Genomic DNA, 20,036 nt, shown 5'->3' on the forward strand with positions numbered 1-20,036 from the left:
CAATTTTTTGACACCGTAGACGACACGTATTTGACATTAAAATATTTGTTCTTTAGACTTGCCAACTGATAAACAGAAAAAATGGAAGAATAAAAAAATGGCGAGGTAACTGATAATATCTAACGCTCAAAACTTAAGAATTCACAAGGAATTTATGTACCTACTTATTTCCCTGTATTCGAGAAAATTATCGTCAATTTGAATGGAACGTGCTCGAGTCTATAACAAGATCGGATATAAAGTAGATCAAGCATTTCCGAGAACCACTCGATCAATTAATTATGTCCTCTGAATGAAGTTCCTAAATTATAATAAATGACAAATCAGAATAATTTTCCTCCGAGAGAAACTGGTTAAAATAATGGTAGAAAGACAAACAAAAAGTATTATTAAAATGTTATGGTTAAGTACGTAATAAAATAATTTATTTAGAAAAAAAAATGTATTTTTGTCTTTTTTTAATAAAAACTTTTTTATTTTATTTATTATTCTTCGAATGTTGTATTTAATTCTTACGGAGTAGGCTGAGTGCGAGGCGATCCAGGATTTTCATACAGTTAATATATTCTCCTGGTGTTTATTAGTTACTCTGCTTGAGCCCGGGGTATGCCTGTGACCTAAGGTCAGAAAAAAAAAACAATTGCAAAAATCCAAATACAATAGCAGTAACAAGTGAAAATATAATTCCGTTCATTTGGTCATTAGAACTTTATGGTACAAACATAAAATAATTCTCATTCAAAACTGAGCAGAGAGGGTTCATATTCGAGGGAATTATAGCGTTTACTGTTCAAGCGTTAAGCCAAATGTTCCAACAGGCAACTCGGGATACCAGCTAGTTAATTTCGGCACGATGTAGATACGACACGTAGTTATTTGAGCACAGCACTCTCCTTCCACCACCGCGGTAATTTTTATTTAAATGTACGCCCAAATAAATATTGGCCCACCGGTTTGTTACGTTAATATATAAAAGGAAAATGAGGATACATTTTTCCAGGAAATATTAATTCCGAGGTTGATTGATGGCTCAGACAAATTACAGGTACAGTCATTGTGGATAATGATACGTTTCGTGTGTTTCAATAGAACTCATTGTGGGTATCTGAGGTGACTTGTTTTGTATCGATTTTTTACATGAATATTTTTCATATTTTTATTGGTTTACCTAAATAGATATACTGTTATTATAGATGTCTTCATAACATGTTCTTCCATCATTACAGCAATTTAAATAAGTACATTCTATGGCTTATTTACCTACCTGACATTCTTATTGTATGCGATGGGCTAGCAATCTATCACTGACTAAGCCGGGTCTGCCAACCCCGTAAATTATAAAGATGTGGTGGATTTGTAATGTATGTATGAGTTCATATATGAACGTGCACTTTGGTTTTAGGTATAGGTATTGTAGTCATTATTTATAACCTGGGCTACTAAAGCTAAAGATTATTCTATAATTTGTGAAACATTTTTGTGAAAGTGATGAAGTAAATTTAAAATTGCTTTATAACATGGTAACATGTTCACTTTTGTTCATATAATGATTTATATCATGTATTCTCTCAATGTTCATCTGATGTATTTCATCCGTACCTAGTGGTGCGTGGAACTTGTGTGTTCGTCAGTACCGAGTGAACCGCTGTCGTTTTTTCGCGAAGCTATTGAGCCGAGCTCTCAATCACCCGCCAGATTTCACACTGATTGATCGATTGGACTTTAATTTTGAAATGTTAATATCGCCTCGGTTGCCACGAGGCCTTGAGCGTTTGAAAAATGGCGAACTTGAAATACGCGGTTAGCTTAACTGAAACAGTTGCTCTTTCCTAAGCTTATAAGGTAGCCAGGAAGATAAAAATGCGATAAGCATTAGTACTCTTTATATTATTGGCTTTTATGTGTTGTTGTATCATTATTTACAACATAAAACAAAATATAAAAATACTAACAAAAAGAATGTACTACAACAAGAGACTTATCCCATGAAGAGATCTCTTCTTTTCAGTTTTTCATTTTGCTGTTTTGACTTAATTAGTTATTATATTCTCTCTCCTTTATCTTTGATAATAGACATTATTATTGCTAGAACCTGAATGAACCAGGAGAACGCATGTTTTGTTTCAGGTCCCGTTTAAAATACTTATCGTATTTGAGTCCCAACTTCATAATTTGTAAAATATAGCTAATCCGTCCCGGCCGTAACTCAAAAGCGTATTACTGAGAATCAATAGGGTATTGTGATAGGACGGCGCTCCGGGGCACTATAACGACCACGGGCAAGGCATTATGAACGTAATTAATTATCTCACTTCAGCAAAGGGTTGCTTGCGAACCCCAATCTGATTGGTTAGAAATTGGTTCAAGCTAAACTGAAACAATCGTTGCTTAAACTCTGTTACGGAACATTTTTTTTTATTTTAAATGTTTTATAAGAGTTCAGTGAAAATGTGTTTTTAATACGTGAAGAATATGTAGAATATTTAATACAGTTTTTTTTTTGAGACGATAATTCCTAAATTTGTGTATAAAATTTTTTACGAAGATGATAATTGTTTCCAATTGAAACCTCTACCACTGTGCACACTATTTCTTTTCACCTAAAGAGATGTGAACATTACACACTCACCATTGCAGTTAATTATTTATTACTGTAGGTACTTTAGAGACCTCATATTTATTTTAAGAAAAACACAACAAATTGATGTTATTTACTATGGAAACAGATTAAAATTATGAGATAAAAACAAAATAACTTTGTGAAGCCTTTGTACCTGAGTTATAGTGTACAATTAAAAAGCCTTCTTTGTTAATGCGAAGGAGTTAAAAGCTAATCTTTAAATAAGTTACTCTTTCTGCAGATAACGCTGCGACAGGATTAAAATAAAAGTAATTTTATACTCTCTTTATCCTACTTTTTTTGGTGCAGTTAACAGCATATTTTCAATATAATAGTGTTATACTCAACAGAACATTAAACAGATTCTCATCTTAGTATTAGCTAGGTATCTGGAGTTTTTTAGGTAATACGAGTAGTTAATTCTTGAAAATTATGTGCTTATATTGGAGGTTTAAGTAAAAATGAATGTTATAAATGTAACCAAATCATTAATAGTATGGTATCAAGACGGAAAATGAGAGTGAACTTGTAATAAAATTAAGTACAATATATGGAAACAAAGAAGTTTATTATTTTTTGTGTTGCTGTTGTAATTTCATAATTTTATATTGTGTTCAACAAAATTCACGTTTAAAGGGGGCCATACCTTCCAGTCTTACGAAGTGCAACAAAAGAGCTAGGGATGCGAACGCGATTGAGAACACCCAAAGATGAGAGAGAATGTTCGTATTGTTGTCTACGACCAAAAGAGAAAATTGTAAATACATTGTACAAAACTTGTACGGGAAAGTTTGGTAAAGGCGCACCAGTCTGCAAGTACTACAAACCAATGAAAACAAGACTTGTACTGAGACTAGGAGACCACAGATGTGTCTGGAGTTGTGGCAGGAAACATTCAATGAATTTAGTTGCGTCTTTTGATTCGCAAACAAAAATATATTTCGATATGTCGACGAAACTTTACCCGCAACTTGCTTCGACTTCTTTAGTGTGGAAATTCAATGGTTATATTTATTTTGTGAAAATTTTTGATGGGAAGGCTCTACACCCGATACAGAAATATTAATACGGCTTAATCAACTTTGCCTCAAAGCTTTTGTTGCTTTTGAGGAGAGTGTAATAGGTAGTTGAACAAATGTATTGAAATTTGAGGATGTTTGTTAAAGTCACATTTTACTCTAGACTAGAACATATAATTTATCCATGCAATTTATTTCTGTACTTTTTGTCTACAAATGGGTTAAGCGTCACCGTTAGTAAGTAAGTCCTTGTTAGAGGGACCTCATTATCCAGACTTTATTTCCTTTTTTTCTAGACACGAACTAATTACCTATAGCACTTTACAATAGTAAGTGCTGCCTTTCTTCCGGCAGCCTTATACTTCGAAACGCCAAGAAAATCTTTGCTGTTTCCTTCAGAATGGTTTATTTCATTTTCTCTATTTGGTACCTTCTCATTTTGCTAATTTCAACGATGCGAAAATAGGGGTCATTATATAAATATCTCAGGGGCAGAAACTTTACAAAACTTTATACGGAGTTGATGCTCAAACAATCAAAACAAGAAGTTGGTTCCTTTCAGACATCATTATTTAGTCAAACAGGGCTTAATCAAATATTTTACTTATTTGTACAAAAAGTTGTTTATGCAAATATAGTTTTATATCATTAAACAAATAATATACATAGGTATTATACCTGTCGGAACAGTTTGAATCTAGGAAGGAACCTCTAAGTTGTTATTGTAAAAAAGTTTAAAGAAAGTGACCCCTCGATTGCTACAGATTAAGAGGACCGAGGATTGTTTCTACGGAGACTGACAGTGACTTGATATAGTGGGCGTAAAATTTGAGCTCAATATGTGGTCTATATCTGGTAGTTTAGGATAAAAAATTTGGTAAGAACAGATTCTCTGCTGTACTGCTCTAGTTTGGTCGCTCAAGAGATTAAGTGAACAGAATGCTCAGTTTTGCTACCAAAATACCAAAGAGTCTATATTATTGGTTGCTACGAGATAAAGCGAAAGTAGCGTGCGTAGAACGCGTTGTTGCTACGAATTTCTACGCGACCGGTACGAGAGAGGTGACGTTTAGATTTAAGTATGAAAAGTAAACGCTACAAATTATTATTTAAATTTTCTTTGAACGGTAGAATTTCAAAGATAATATGTATGTTTTTAAAGGTCAAATAAAAGTATAATCATCGAAATTGTGTATAGAAAAGGAAAACTACTATTTTATGTAAACTCAGGGGCAAAATATGTCTTGAAGTCAATACAATCATAATGCCAGCAATAATTCCTAAAAACAAACTGTATTCAATGCCTGCTAACATAATGCCTTCTGGTAATTGAAGTATTAACTCAATATTAACATAGGTTTTGTCTTAACTCTGCAGTTAAGAACTTGAGAAGCTGGGAAGTTGCCCTGGCAAGCTCATGCGAACATATTTTGATACCAAACTACTACATAAGTTTGTGCCTTGCCGCAGAGTGGATAAATGGGTCGTTTACTAATATATTTCACACGATAGTTAACTGTTCATTGGAAATATTTAAAATTTTTCTTAAATAAAAAGGGCTTGTGTTGTTTTTAAATTAAAGCAATATTTTTACCTTTCTAACTTATATTAATAGTGAACATTAATTATATTCAATAGTCTCTACTGCCAAAGACCTAAACCAAGAATAATGTATTCTCAATATTTGTATAAGCATCTATTATTATTTGTCTTTATGTAGAGTTTATAATGTTTTATTGTTTTTAATATACCTACTAGCAAGTTAAATGAATATCTACAAATCACTTATGACTTTTTTCCATAAATTGAGGGTATAATTAGCAGTCAAGGGACTTCAATAACATAATATATTTATCGTTGTTGCCGAAAGTTCGAAACTCTAAGTTGGATAATTGTCATCAAATACACCCTCTGATAACAACGAGCCGAACTTCTGGTGATAAATCGCCCACAGTATGTCATTACACAGATAGTAGAAAGATACATCCAAACATCAGAAATAGATATAAATCCTTGTGTTAATGGCAAAGGCGACTCAAACACATTAAATACCTATTAACTCTACACTTAATCAAACCATTGAAAAGATTTTGCTCCGATTTTGCGTACTGATATGTAAATAAATATTAATTTGAAGAAAAAGTCCGGGGAATTAGCAAAGTCACAATCAACATATTCTAACATTTCCTTAATGTCTAAATATTTCTAAGACTGAAATAATAATTGCATTTAAGGACGTCGATAAAACTCAGTACGCTCATAAATCAAAATCTAAGTAAGAAATATGAAGCAATTTTTCAACTGTCATGTTTTGAGAAGTCTGACGGGATCCGGAAATAGGTTTTGCATTATAGAGGAAGCCCCGCCGCCATTGCAGATATAGCCAAACGTGTCAAAATCAATTTTCACATTTACAGTCGTCTATTTTCAGTTTAGTCTGGATCAGCTTTATTATAGTCCGGGAGACTGTATTCTTATAATAGAAAAATATAATTTATTGTAGCTGCAAAACTTATTATTACAAAACTGGAGAATGCCCGCGAATCCGTCCGGGTTAGATGATTTTTTTTTCTTAAATATAGAGGGCTTTTCGTGTTGACATGTCAGCCCTGGCAATGTTACTTCGCCATAGTGGGATTCGAACCTCTGCATGACGCTACCTGATTCGTTTACTCGATGCTCGGGGTCCTCTGAGTCGGGTGCTTTTAACAAAATAAACTCACTATACCTTACTATGAAAATAATAGGGATAAACCAAATACGAATTAAAATATGTGCCGAGCTCCCAGATAACTAAAAGCCGGTGTATTTTGAGAGCAGACAGGTTGGGCCGACCTGTCGGACTGCAGTCTAGCTAAATGCAGCCGACACTGCAACGACAACGATCTGCACTTTACTGAGCTGAATTTTTAACAGACCTGGTTATTTCCACGCTTCCCTAATTAGCTATCTCGCCTCACTTTGCCCAATTAAATATTAAAACTTGAGATCAAACCCGTTAGCTGGGAGCTAAAATACTATGTTGGAAGCAGTTTTCGGTGTATGACATAGAATCTGCTTCTTTGTCCAGGCTTTTGTTAGTCCTGGTTTAATCCTCACCTCTCTGAAGAGGAGTCCAGGGAATTGGGTAAGTTGAAGTGGTTCCCGTCTGATATACCTAACCGTAAAAAACTTGCCGAACATGTTGTAATCTTGTGATGAGGACCGATATATGGTGTATGGGTACAAAAGGACGTTTGCTAAAGTAATGAAGATCCCAAAAAAAGTTTCTGATTCGAGTATATAAACAATTTAATTAAATTTAGCCTTTCTTAGAAATACTTCAATATCAAGATTAACAAAACAATTCAGAATAATGATCAAATGAGCATTATATCAGATATTGAAAACGAATAAAGATACTTTCGTATACAAACGAAAGGTTAATGATTTAACCAGGTGCTTCCGAACAAATAGAAAAGCCAATCACGTTCCGTTTTACTCTCAATGCCACGACGAAGTTCCTTTTTCTCGTATTAATAAACCGAGCATTCGCATATGAGACTGATGTTATTTTTTTCCATTGCCGGACGACTGATCTCAGACTAAGTAATTAAAGCAGAATATCATGAAAGGAGACGGGGAATTGGGATTCCTAAACAAATATTGATATCTTACCCATGTTTGAAAATATGTTATTTTGTTCGATGTTCCTGAATATTTCTGTCTGCCGTAATGTGGTATGGCTCATTAACAAATTAACCGATTTTGAATAACATCTTACCGGTGAGCTCGATGCAAAAATAAAACAGTGTTTTTACTGAAGCAAAATGAATGACAAAGTTACGTACTGCTATTAACTTCAAATTCAAATATATTTTATGTGTATGCATTGAATAGTGTTTTAAAACATTTATATCAGGTGGATATACTCGTAATAAGTGGTGGTGTATTAAATGACTATAAAGTCATTTCCTCTTTACAGATATATTTATCTTATGTGCAACCAGAGTGTATTGTTTGCGCATGCACAATTATAGTTAGTGCTCTTACCGGTTTTGCAACTCATATGGTAACGAATGACTATCCCAAGAATATAGTTACACCTGTTTAATAGAATATCTGTGACTATCCACGCCACACTATACATGAATATACATATATTGCATGCATAGTGTGGCGTACGGAGAAGGACATGGATACCTTCCATCCTGGCAAAAGCTAAAGCTCCTCGTAGGATATTTTGAAAACCCCGTATTCTTTTCTATGAGGCCCTCAATTGCTAAAAAAGCTGCGGATAATAGCTAGTAAGGTTTTAATTGCAAAAAATAGCGAATTTTTTTTTGTACCTACTACTTACTAATGGTAATGCTAACATATTTTCGTAATTTTTTATTGTACATAACTGTCCCAACTTTATTGTAGATTTTTCACTGTTTATATCCACCTACCCTTTAATTTCAAAATAAAAATTTGCTGCTGTTCTCAAGTTTTAGCGAGACTAACTGATAGCAATTTATGTTTTTTAAGTACCTAAGTATAAACAATACATTTATTAAATTATCAGTTGTATCGAATTGAAATTTGGAATGAAGTATAAAATGTGTTTTTGGTAAGTAGTTGACAAAATAAATGTCAATTAAGTGCGTACTTTGTACATTTAATTAGTAACTACATACTTTACTTATTTGCACGTCTATAATGTTCCACGTGGAAAGTCAAGCAGATGATAATATTAGCTGATAATGAAAATACTAGTTACTTGTCTGATAAGAGCTCTGAGGGATAGTTTAAAAGACTGTTTAATTCTACTTCTACAGCTCAATGTGGCCTTTCGAAGTTTTTAAATATAATTTGATTATTTGATTATTTGATTAGTTGACTTATCTTTATCCGTATCGAAGTAGACATGTTTTTATACGAGCTGTGGCCTAGAGCTTCAAAGACAATTTTAAATATACTATTATAAGAAAGAGATAATAATGGATGTAATGAATGTAAGTAATACCAAACGAAGAAGAAAAGGATTGGAAATTATACGCCGTCATGTACACATTATTAAGTTGCATGTTTACCATTTATTATTGACATAGGGAATAAACAATAGAGATCCGAGATAGCGTTATCTTAGGAACTCCATATTACATTATATTTATGCACACCATTTAGTAAGTCGGTCGCCTCCATCTCGACCAAAAAGTCTCATTATAATACTAGAAACTCAAAACCATTTCAAAAGTGGTTACGAGCTACCTAACTACTAAATTTGAAACGAAACGATTCCTAATAAGAATTGACAGTTAACTGTTTACCGCTTCCTAATATGACGTGAACAAGACAGCAATATACACGTCGTGCTAAAGCAAGACAATGACAAAAGAGATCCTTCGTTACACGTTGAAATTCCTTCCTCATTGATCAAAGCGCGTAAAGCCTTTAAAAATCCTGCAATTTATTTAGTCTGTAACAACAGCTTACTTCACCAGTTTGTTTGGTAGCAAGAGACGCTGCCAAAATTATACACTTTGACATAATCTTTTTAAGGTTTCGGGCGCTTGGAGTTTATTTTAATTAATATCGGCTTTATATCAATATTTGGAAACATAAAGGAAGAGAGAGGATAAAAAATAAAGAAAAATATGTTTTTTTTTTATTCTTTGTACTTCCTAAATGAACGTAAATTGTTTATATGAAAATTCTCAGAAGTTAAAACCTGTCTAAATTTTTCTTGAAAATAAGCAGAACATGCGCATCTTTTCAGAATAAACATTACGTTTCTAATGATGTAATCTGAGCAGCTTAATGATCGCTATTTTTTAAGTTATTGAAGCCTCAACTTTGTGGAATTCTGTAACATCCACGACGAGGTTAGGAACTCTCATTATCCAGAAAATTCATAAACAAGAGCCGAGTCACCGCACAGCCCCATCACAAAATATGGAAAGCACAGGAACAAGCATACCTTCATCATGGAAAATAACAAGGGTCGCTTGAACTTTTAGACAGATGAAAACAACATCAAGATTTTCTTATTATGCATATTTGGTACTAATTATTATAAAATGGAATAAACATTCTCTTTTCAATCATTCAATTACAAGACAAATGATTGATTGTAAATAAATAAAATATTATGTACATAATATTTTTAAATATAGCTACATAATGTTATGTACATACATATACGTATATTATATTTTAGCGACAGGACAGAGACTACTTACTTATTATGTACACATTATGATAGCAATTCCTTTGCTTTTATATATTTATGTACATTTTGAATTTATTAATAATGTTTTGCCTTATAACAGGTGAATAGTTCTATATTAATTTTATTTGGTAGCCCGGCTCACGGCGTTAACGAGGCGTATTAAATTAATCACATCTCGACATTACCTACCTTATGTCCCTCGTTTCCCTTGAATTTGCGCACCCTTTAATATGACGATTCGCACCTTTTCAACCCGTTTTTACTTTTGTTTTTACTACAAACCGTTTTTTTCTTCTTGTTGGTTATACTGAGTGTTTCATTTCACATTATAGTTCACGAATAATATTCAACTTTTCTTTGGAGATCATTTTTGATATTTCTGTAGGTACCAGAATTGAAAAAATCAACAAAATTAGGCATTTAAATCTAGAGGAAGTTGTCTCAAAATAGGTAAATAAAAGAAACATTAAAAGAAAATCTTAAACGGTAAGAAGGTATTTGGAACTGGAATGTTGCCTATTTTATAATTTGTTCGCTTAGTCTAGTTTTGAAATAAAATTGGTTCAAGCAGCCTCTTTATTTAGCGACCTTTGAAACTTCCAAGTTCAAACTCCAAACATATACTTAGGCCACCGGAAATGGCTATCCAAGTGATTGTTATTGCGTTGCTGGCGTTCGTTTTACAATTTTCACCCATATTCCGTCTTTGCTCTCCAAAGTTAATCCTGTTGGTTTGTAGTCGAGTGCACTTTTGGTTCTACTACTTGGCTCTACTTTAAATTTCCTGAGAAATGCGGCCATTCCCATCAATGATTGCACTATTGCAAAACGCATACCTGAAAGAAACAAAAAAAGTTTCAAAATATTTATATCGTAAATATAATACTTATATCTAGATTTGAAATGATGAGTAGTCCGGGAACCTATGACAACGCGCGCCTTCTATGTGTGTACAAGAAAGTTAATTATAGCATATAGCTCCTACCATCTAGGTTCATGGTCACACATTCAGATACTCAAATGTGTATATAACTTCAATCTGTCGCCGTTTATATAGACACACTGCACAAAATTACTAGCCCTGATATTTTAATATTTAAATCCTGTCGAATTTAGATTTCTCTGTTTGATCGTATCCGATGATTATCCATCAGAATCAGATCCAGGTGTACTAAGATAACTTTAATAAGTTCAGTACTTACCAATACAATTGCGTGGTCCGTCTCCAAAAGGCAGATAAGTACAAGGCGGGCGTGCGATTTTTCTTTCTGCAGAAAAGTTTTCTGGATCGAAAACTTCAGGATTTTTGTAATATTGGTCATCCCAATGTAGTCCTGAAACGGATATTAATACTGGTGTTCCTTTAGAAATGGACACATTGACGCCCGGCAAAGTGTAATCTGTTAACGATTTACGTATCAAGAGTCCTGCCACGGAATGTTTACGCAACGTTTCGTCGAACACCATTTCGAGATACGTCATTTCCTTAATACAATCGTAATTGATTTTGCCATTATGCTTAGCAGTTACGCTACATATTTCATCATAAACTTTGTTTTGTATATCTTGATGTAACGCTAGTTCATGAATCATGAAGGACATTGTCGCCGATGATGTTTCAAATCCTGCAGCATAAAACACTAATGCTTGAGCAGCTATCAATCCGTCATTCATATCTATTTCTAATATACCATCTTCACTCTTTCGGCTTACTTTACCTTGTTCTCTTAATTCTATCATAAGATCCATAAAATCTTTGCGCTTCATTGGTTCATGTTCTCGTTGTTTGATTACTTTTGACACAAGGTTTAAAAAGAAATTTTGTAAGTCCGATGCTGTATTAAACAATTTTCTAACTCCAGGTATTATCATATCCAGCAATATAAGAGCTCTTGAAAAAGTTGTAGGATTAAATATTCGTTTGGCCATTATGCTAAATTCATCTTCATTATCATTATAAGTATCTAATTGCAGTCCAAAAGCACACGAGCCAATCACTTGTAAAGTGTACTTTGATTGCAAAGATCTAATTTCGTGGTTGATATTATTTTCGGTCAGATGTTCCACATATTTGATGTAATTCTCAACACACTGTTCTACAAGTGGTATCATGTCTTTAAGTTTCTTCGAGGTGAACACAGGGGTTAATTTTTGCCTTAGTATTCTCCAGGTTTCACCATCAGCTTCAAACAAATTTTTACCGAGTTTACTGCGGCTAGTGCTCATGCCCCTGTCTTGAAATAACGGAAAGTCTTTAATTAACACTTGCTTTATTAATTCTGGGTCTCTTAATAACAGCATCGGTGTAAATCCTCTATATAAGCCAACAATTTTTTCATTTGGGTATTGTTTATACGTGTTTTGAAACAATTTTTGCACAGATTCCTTGAGTAACATCACTTTCCCAAAATTTCCAACTACTGGCATAGGATCGGGACTTTTTACACCTTTTTGTTTCCAATAATTGTGTTTTCTTTTTGAAAATAAATAAAAAGCGTAAAGTAATACAAAAATACTTAGATAAAACAGTACCATTTTGTGCGCTCTCGAGTTACTGTTGAGTTGTGAACGTACTCTTCACAGTTTATATGAAGTCACTATCAGTTGTTATCATTGCACAGCCATACAAATACACTAAAGCTTTATTTACTTGACAGAATAATGTACAAGAACGGTGACATACGGCACTGTATTGTGGCGTCAAGCCGGTCACTGTCAACATGATTGTGAGTACTTGACGAGACACAGCCGCCGAGTCAGGTCAATTAGCGCGTCCGTAGTTAGAAGGACTACGGGAAGGGAGGGAGAATGTGATTTTAATTTGATATTGTATGATTATTTAACAGTACTTCGATAATGATGACAATTTAAAATATGGGTTATTGTTTGCTACACTTTATTAGCCCCACGAACAAAATTGCAATGGTCCCCTCCTTTCCGAATTAACATTCTAGCGTGATATATATTTTTGTAATTTAGGTACTAAATCTAAGAATACACAGACTACATAAGAATACAAAATTACATAAAAAAAAGAAAAGTAATTGCCATAGTAATTTTTATTTAATTTTTTGATATTTTTCATTTGCTTTATTTCATTACCTTATGGTATATTTTATCTAATTGTATAATAAAAATATGATGCAATAATGAATGTAGTGTAGTAGGTAGCCATTTTATCTTGGTTAAAATTGACATATTAACGACGTTTCGCGTGTAGCCATACGCCATCTTTAGAGGAATAAAGTAAAGAATAATCTTCGATGTTGAATTCCAGCTTAGTTTTAGGAGACGGGCTCAATTTGAACGTCTTGACGAACTCTGCTACCCCGATTTTTGTCATGATGATAGCAAATCGCATACCTGCAACATTTTCTGATTAAATAACAAACAAAAAGTACTTACAATAATACAGGATATAACGAAAAATCCTGCCTATCGGATGCCTACAACGTAAACCAAATAAAAATAGATATCCATCTACATGCCAAATTACAGCCCATACGGTCCAGTAGTTTAGGATTACCTTGGTAGATAAGCCAGTCACCTTTGTTTTTATAGATATACATTACATAAGTACATACCTATACAGTTTCGCGGTCCATCTCCAAATGACATATCGATATCACGTAGAATATTGTTTTTATTTTCAGGAGCAAAGTTTTCAGGATTGAAAATTTCTGGATTTTTTATAAATTTTGGATCATTTTGCAATGCACCAATAGAAACAAGAATACTCGCACCTTTGGGTATAACTGTTTTAGTTCCAGGTATTTGATAATCAGCTTCACATTTACGAAAAATAGTTGTGGCAATAGGGTATTTTCTCAAGGTTTCGTTTACAACCATGTCTAAATAAGTCATTTCATTGATGGCGTCGTATGTAAGTTTGCCCTTATATTTCGTAGACACTTTACATATTTCTCCATAAAGACGATTTTGTATGTTTTGATTTAGAGATAATTCGTGAAAGATATATGAAATCAGCCAAGAGGTTGGTTCTACGCCAGCAAAGTAAAATATTGTTGCCTGAGCGAGTAACAGTTCTTTGTCTACTTCTACTTCAAATACTCCATTTTCTCCCCTGTTATTTAATTTTTCTTGATTTATTAAGGTTATTATCAGGTCCAAAACATCATTTGATTTTTGGGATATTTGTTTTTTTTGCTCAATTATATTATTCAGGAGATTTATTAATGCCTTTTCCGCTTTGCGATTTGTGTATATATACTTTCTAATCCCTGGAAACAAGGATTCCAGAAAAAATGATATTTTGGAAGAGGTAGTTATTTTGAGCACATTTTTTGTTATATAATTAAATTCATTATCATCGGAACTAAAAGGGTTTGTATCCACACTGAAAACGCAAGAAGTGGTGGCTTGTATCGCGTACTTTTCTGATAGCTGTTTCATTTCCTGTTCACTTTGTTTATGTGTCAATTTCAATACAGCATCAACGTAGTTTTCGGCACATTTCTGTATAGATGGACACATACCTTTTATTTTCTTGGATGTAAATACTGGTGTCAAGTTTTGTCTCAGCACTTTCCAAGTATCATCTTTGACAACAAACAAATTCTCATTGATTTTACCCCTGGACGGTGTAAGGCCTCTGTTTCTAAATATTTGAAAATCCTTTATCAGAATTTGCTTTATAATTTCCGGGTCTTTCAGAAGGAGTATAGGCTGATAACCTTGGTATAAACCGACAACTTTTTCCTCTGGATACTGTTTGTAAATTTTCCAAATAAAATCAGGAAATGTCTCAAGCGTAAAAGTTATAGCAGCAAAGTTACCAAATATAGGTATCGGTTCGGGCCCACTTACACCTCTTTTACGCCATATTGAATGCTTACTTTTTAAATATAAATGAATAAAATAAATTAAAATTGCCAACAATATATACAACATCGTGATGATGATTCTTTATTATGAGAATACTTTCCAATGGTTTAGAGACATTTATATACCTCTTATTTAATAGTTTATGTAGGTTTACAGCCAGTAAAGAATTTAATAGACCATTACATGCATAAATTCACGCCGTTTTCCCGCAGGGGTAGGCATAGACTACACTACATCTTTCCTAAATAGACCATCACATGCAAGGAAACTAAAAAAGGTGTTGTTCTCTGTTATAAATTATTACAGTTATACTTGAAAGACGATAGGCTGGTTTAGAAAGCTAAAATTTTTGATTACGCAAATTTGTCTGAAGAAAAATAAATTCTCAAACCATCAGACAATGTCGAGGTGCAATGTTTTGTAAACTAAATGCCAAACCGAGGTTTTGCATAAAATAATTGGTCTGACGGGGCACGGGTGAGCGGTGCATCGCTAAAATAAAACAGTCCATCTTCAACCGAGTGGTTACGAGAAGTTATTGCGAAACTTGTAAGATAGAGGCGGGTCTTGGGCGAAACTTTCAATTATTTAGAGTATCCCAAATTATGTACGTTTGTTGGCTCTTTTCAATTATTTTAAAATAATATGTCTATGTTTTGCAAGTTTTGTTATATTGGATGATCTTATTATTCATTAATTTTTGGAAATTATTATTGTCTAGTAGGTAATTATCCCTCACTACGATTTTAAAGATTTCTAATCTACAGAAATGTGGTGTTAATTTCTTAAGGATAATATTAATATTTTTAGTCCGTTCTGAGTCCGAGTCTTAAGACAGTTAAGAAATTTATAAAAAATAACGCCTACTAAAAAAGTGTACTTATGTAAACAAACAAAAATAAGAGCGCACTTTTTTTCGTTATAATTCCATTCGTTTTCTTGAAATTACGAATAAATAAAACGATGTTATAGTGAAGCTTTTTGAAATAAATATACTTATTACTACTGGGAAAAATAATTCGACGTCTACTCTTGGGGAGAGTCGTTGCAACGGTTTCAGGCGTGAAAAATGATTTTATTAAAATATAAAACGAAGCTGTGGCACTTTCACGGAATTTAATAATCTTTATTAGATTTTTGCTTGAAGATCTGAAGCGTCATAGTGAATATCTCAAATTTAAGTTAGTATAGTTAAAAAAAATTATTTCAGTTGAAAATGTTTACTAATTTGTTTATATATTATTAACACGCCTTTATCCATTACGGGTAGACAGAGCCAACAATCTTTTGAAAAGGCTTTGACCACGTGCAGCTGGTGTATTGTGTAAATTTATTATTTTATTTTAATTATAAACTTGACAGCGGTCAAATTAAATGCAACTTATTTAAAAAAGGGTTTCAATTTGTGCGTTTTGTCCGAAAATTATAATAGGTTTATGTAATAATATGAAATTTTATTTATCAATAGAAAAATAAGCAATAAGTAGAACCGCGGTATATATTAATGAAGTGCGAATTTAAATACTTTGTTCTTTTTTATTGTTATTTCACTTATAGAATCGTGATCGGCAAATAAATTATGCAATAAAATACTAGTATCTCATAGTAGTTATTTTTCTTTTCATATGCCTATTTTAAACCCACTGGTTAGAGCTGTTCGTTGATATATCAGTCAGTTTCCTCTTTTATAATAATATATATAGCTATGTTATTTATTACACTTTGTTTTATTTTGTGCATTTATGTTAAATATTCTTAAAAATCCAATTATCGTTTTGTAATTTGTTATTTTTTTTATGTGCAATAAGAAATTTAAAAACAAACTAACTATACTAACTAAGGTGAAGTCAAACTGGCATGTAGTATGGGAGTAAATTTACCAATAGTCAATGGACAGTCACGGTATGGATCGTATTAACCAAACCACTACACTGCGGTTGGCCGGCACATTTCCCCGCCTCAGACAATTATGTCTGACGTCACGACCACATGTATTTCACTATGCATTGACATTTGATGCAAAATACTATTGACTATGCTATATACATATACTTTATATGAGTGAGATGAACTGACTACTACATATGATAATCTTTAGTGAATTCGCTAAAGATTGAACAGGGTATTCGTAAGTATATACGTTGAAAAGTGCACTGTTATCATCAATAAGTATAAGATGAAATTAGTGATTGAATAACTGATTGACAGAAATATAACCCTAAATTTGTTCTAGGCGAAGGAAGCTGAAATTTGTTCTGTTTGTTTCCGAATATCTTAAAATTTACACGGGGACAGCAAAAAGGAAGAGCGGTGGATATTACCTAATTTCCTAAAAATAACTACAGGCAAAGTCTACTACAGATGGGAGTCGCTTCGTCCAATCACCAATTTAACTCCAAACTCATCCAATCTAGGATCCATGGTCAAGAGCTACTATGCAGAGTGGTGAGGATGCAACCTTGACTATAGCTACGAAGAAGACGGCACTGAACTAAGTAAGTAACTAACTGAAAATCCAAATTTCTCAAGTCTATTAAGATATTCCTTTATACTTTTTCAGAAAAGCAATCGACAGACCTGAAAGATGCTGGCACGGCACCGCTACGAGTACCTTCACCAGGCTGTTTACTTAAATTTATGATTTCATTTGGTGTCGCATATTTCAGCGATGCGCCATTTTGCATCGAAACACCGCAATATCATCCACGAAGCTTACGGTTTTTTGTTACTTACAGTCATAATAAATCGTTGACTGTATAATGTTATTGTTGGTGACGATATTTTTCGGTCACACTCGTTTGTGAAGGTTTTGTGTTAAATTCTTAAGATTAAGCTTAAGCAATGTTTAACATGTCATCGTAAATGTGTATTGGTTGATCTATCATAATTTTGTATTTAATAGTCTCTGTATCACATTTGCGTGAACCCTCCGCCTGGGGCCACTTTCCGATATTTATCTTTCCACCTCGTCCGATCTGTAGCGTAATTAGTCTTAAAACCATTACGTGATTACTTAATACTTATTTCTGTAAGTACAACCTTTTTGTTGTGTGTTCATTAGTTAATATTTTCAAAAGCAACTGTTATAGTAAAGGTAACGTATGCAATATGTCCTATTCTAAGTTTATCTTCATTGTACCTATTTATAAATCCTTGTTACAATCGGAAATTCGTTTCAAAGGTTTACTATAATGTAATTCATACAATACTGTTTAGTATTAATTAAATTTGTCTTTAAAGTAACTACGATGGTCTGATGTAAATGAACATCTAACAAGCTTTTGTATTAAGTGAAACATGTTCTCAAATTAATTTAGGTATAATCAATTGTCGCGTCTTCAATTACGTTAACGATTATTATTATTTTCATGACACAGGAAGCGTTCTAACATGAATTGTACATTTGTGGCCATGACATTATTAATTAAACCTTCAAGTAAACAAGAAAGCCTTTTCGCGCGAAAATTTCCTGATTTTTTATGTTGGACATATGAATGTGTTAAAAACCTTGCTGTAACATAAAAAGTGGCATACATTTTTTTCCTCATGCAGTTTTTTGCTTAGAGGGCTAAGGAAAAAACTGCACTCAAATCAGACTAATAATTTTCAGGTGATGCTATTTTTTAGTGATTTTTTAAGATAATATACCTAGAATCTAGCTGATATCCGCGAGAAAATTGTACCCTATTGTTAAAGAGTAACATTTATACATAGACAGAGACAGACGTTCGCATTTATTGTGCTTTTCAAAATCACAAATTCAGTTTTCGCTAGCACATACCTACTAATACAAGTTCTACCCCTACAAATCCTACTTAACTTTTTATAACGTGACAATATATTTCTCTCCCTTATATTACCACATATAACTACCAACTTCTTGTGAAAACCTTGTATGAGAAAACCAAAGGCACGCAATACGTGTTATCGTGCCTTCGGGTGTAGTTATAGTAAAAATCCGCAATGCAGCTACATTGAAACTTTTACTTTTTGGAGGAAAACTAGTATACAGTCATGGAATCGATATTAAGGTGTTTATAATAACGTCATCTTTAATCTTAAGATTAAACAATTAATATTTCGTCATCCAACGTTAAATCAAAAGTCGCTTGCAAAATGATTACAATAATAAACTTTCAAAGGTAACAACAGTAGGTTTACGAATCAACAATGCCTTAATAACAATTACATCGGTCTCTGTTCGTGCATAGTTACAAGTTACTACCATTTATCTCTGATTACAAAGATTCAGTGGCGGACCCTTTGAGGCATAGTTGAGGAACATAAACTATTTTATGTATACGGAGCTTGTCATAAAGCGGGCTTGAGATAGGGAGTTGGTGCGCCTGTATTGTTTTCAGTTTGTCGGCGAAACGGCTAACTGAAGCGACGGTTGCTATCCTCCATTTTAATATAGGTAAATTTATGGCACTTTAAATATATTTTAATTAACATTTATAGTACCTTAAGGTAAGTTGATTAAAGATTATGAAAGACTGCAGGTGAACCTACTAAGTAATTTTTAGATTAGATTTCTAAGATAAGCAAATTGATTTCCCTACGATTTAAATAATTCGATATTAACAATATCTTAACTTCATAAGACATACTTATTTTCAAATACTACAATTTTGGTATTCAGGATTCAAAACAAGATTGTGCCAAAATCAAACAAATATGAGAGCTTTTAAATGAGTTTGTTTCGGAGTACCTACGTGGCATCGCGATGGTTCCTTGTTAGTAACTGCATCTTGCTTCATAATAACAAAATCTTTTTATTCCACACTCGACATCGCCGCAATATTGTGGTTTTGCAAACTTTGTCCGCATTTGCATGTGTGTTTGTAAGCATTTGTATTTTTCCTACGAACAGTAGGAAGCCACCTGTTGTAAAGTTTTTAATTAAGTGTGGGGATCGGGTAGCGTACCGTTTTTTCTTTTTGTTGAATTCTGTTTCCCTCTGAAATAACTAGTTTCCTTAGCTTAAAATTCTAATTAATGAGTACGTTTCCTTTGTTTTCATAAACTACTCGCAATATGGGTTGACTCCATACGGTGTCACTACGGCAATAAATTGTCTTAATAAGTAAAAATGAAAATGACATCAAAATCATAGAACAAAAAAGTAGTTTGGTTTAAAAGAGAGAGAGAGAGACAGGGGGGGATGACGGCATTGCTTTATACAATGTTGTAATAAAAATATAATTATGAATGCATTGCAAGTTTATAATAAAAACCATGCTTTAGAATCGGCATTTTAGTACTTACTTTGTAGAATTCGAAAACACAGTGAAAAGAAGCGAAAAACACGTTAATTAATTTTAGACAATTAATATAATTTTTTTCGTATCTATTTTAT

The 20,036-nt window shown here is 33.1% G+C and overlaps 2 protein-coding genes across 2 annotated transcripts; both read right to left on the reverse strand.

Moving 5' to 3' along the window:
• Window positions 1-8,861: 8,861 nt before the first annotated feature.
• Window positions 8,862-12,519, reverse strand: LOC106136757 (cytochrome P450 6B7). The gene is made up of 2 exons (XM_013337402.2): window positions 11,035-12,519; window positions 8,862-10,668 (listed from the first exon to the last, which is right to left on the reverse strand). Exons 1-2 carry the CDS (start codon window positions 12,365-12,367, stop codon window positions 10,490-10,492), a joined length of 1,512 nt encoding a protein of 503 aa, XP_013192856.2. The 5' UTR covers window positions 12,368-12,519; the 3' UTR covers window positions 8,862-10,489.
• A 489-nt stretch (window positions 12,520-13,008) lies between these two features.
• On the reverse strand, window positions 13,009-18,886 carry LOC106135010 (cytochrome P450 6B7). Its single transcript, XM_013335173.2, has 4 exons — window positions 18,867-18,886; window positions 14,226-14,756; window positions 13,417-13,916; window positions 13,009-13,195 (listed from the first exon to the last, which is right to left on the reverse strand). Exons 1-4 carry the CDS (start codon window positions 18,884-18,886, stop codon window positions 13,032-13,034), a joined length of 1,215 nt encoding a protein of 404 aa, XP_013190627.2. The 3' UTR covers window positions 13,009-13,031.
• Between the last annotated feature and the right edge of the window lie 1,150 nt (window positions 18,887-20,036).

The sequence above is a fragment of the Amyelois transitella genome, chromosome 8 (genome assembly GCF_032362555.1).
Source record: "Amyelois transitella isolate CPQ chromosome 8, ilAmyTran1.1, whole genome shotgun sequence".
Lineage (NCBI taxonomy): Eukaryota > Metazoa > Arthropoda > Insecta > Lepidoptera > Pyralidae > Amyelois > Amyelois transitella.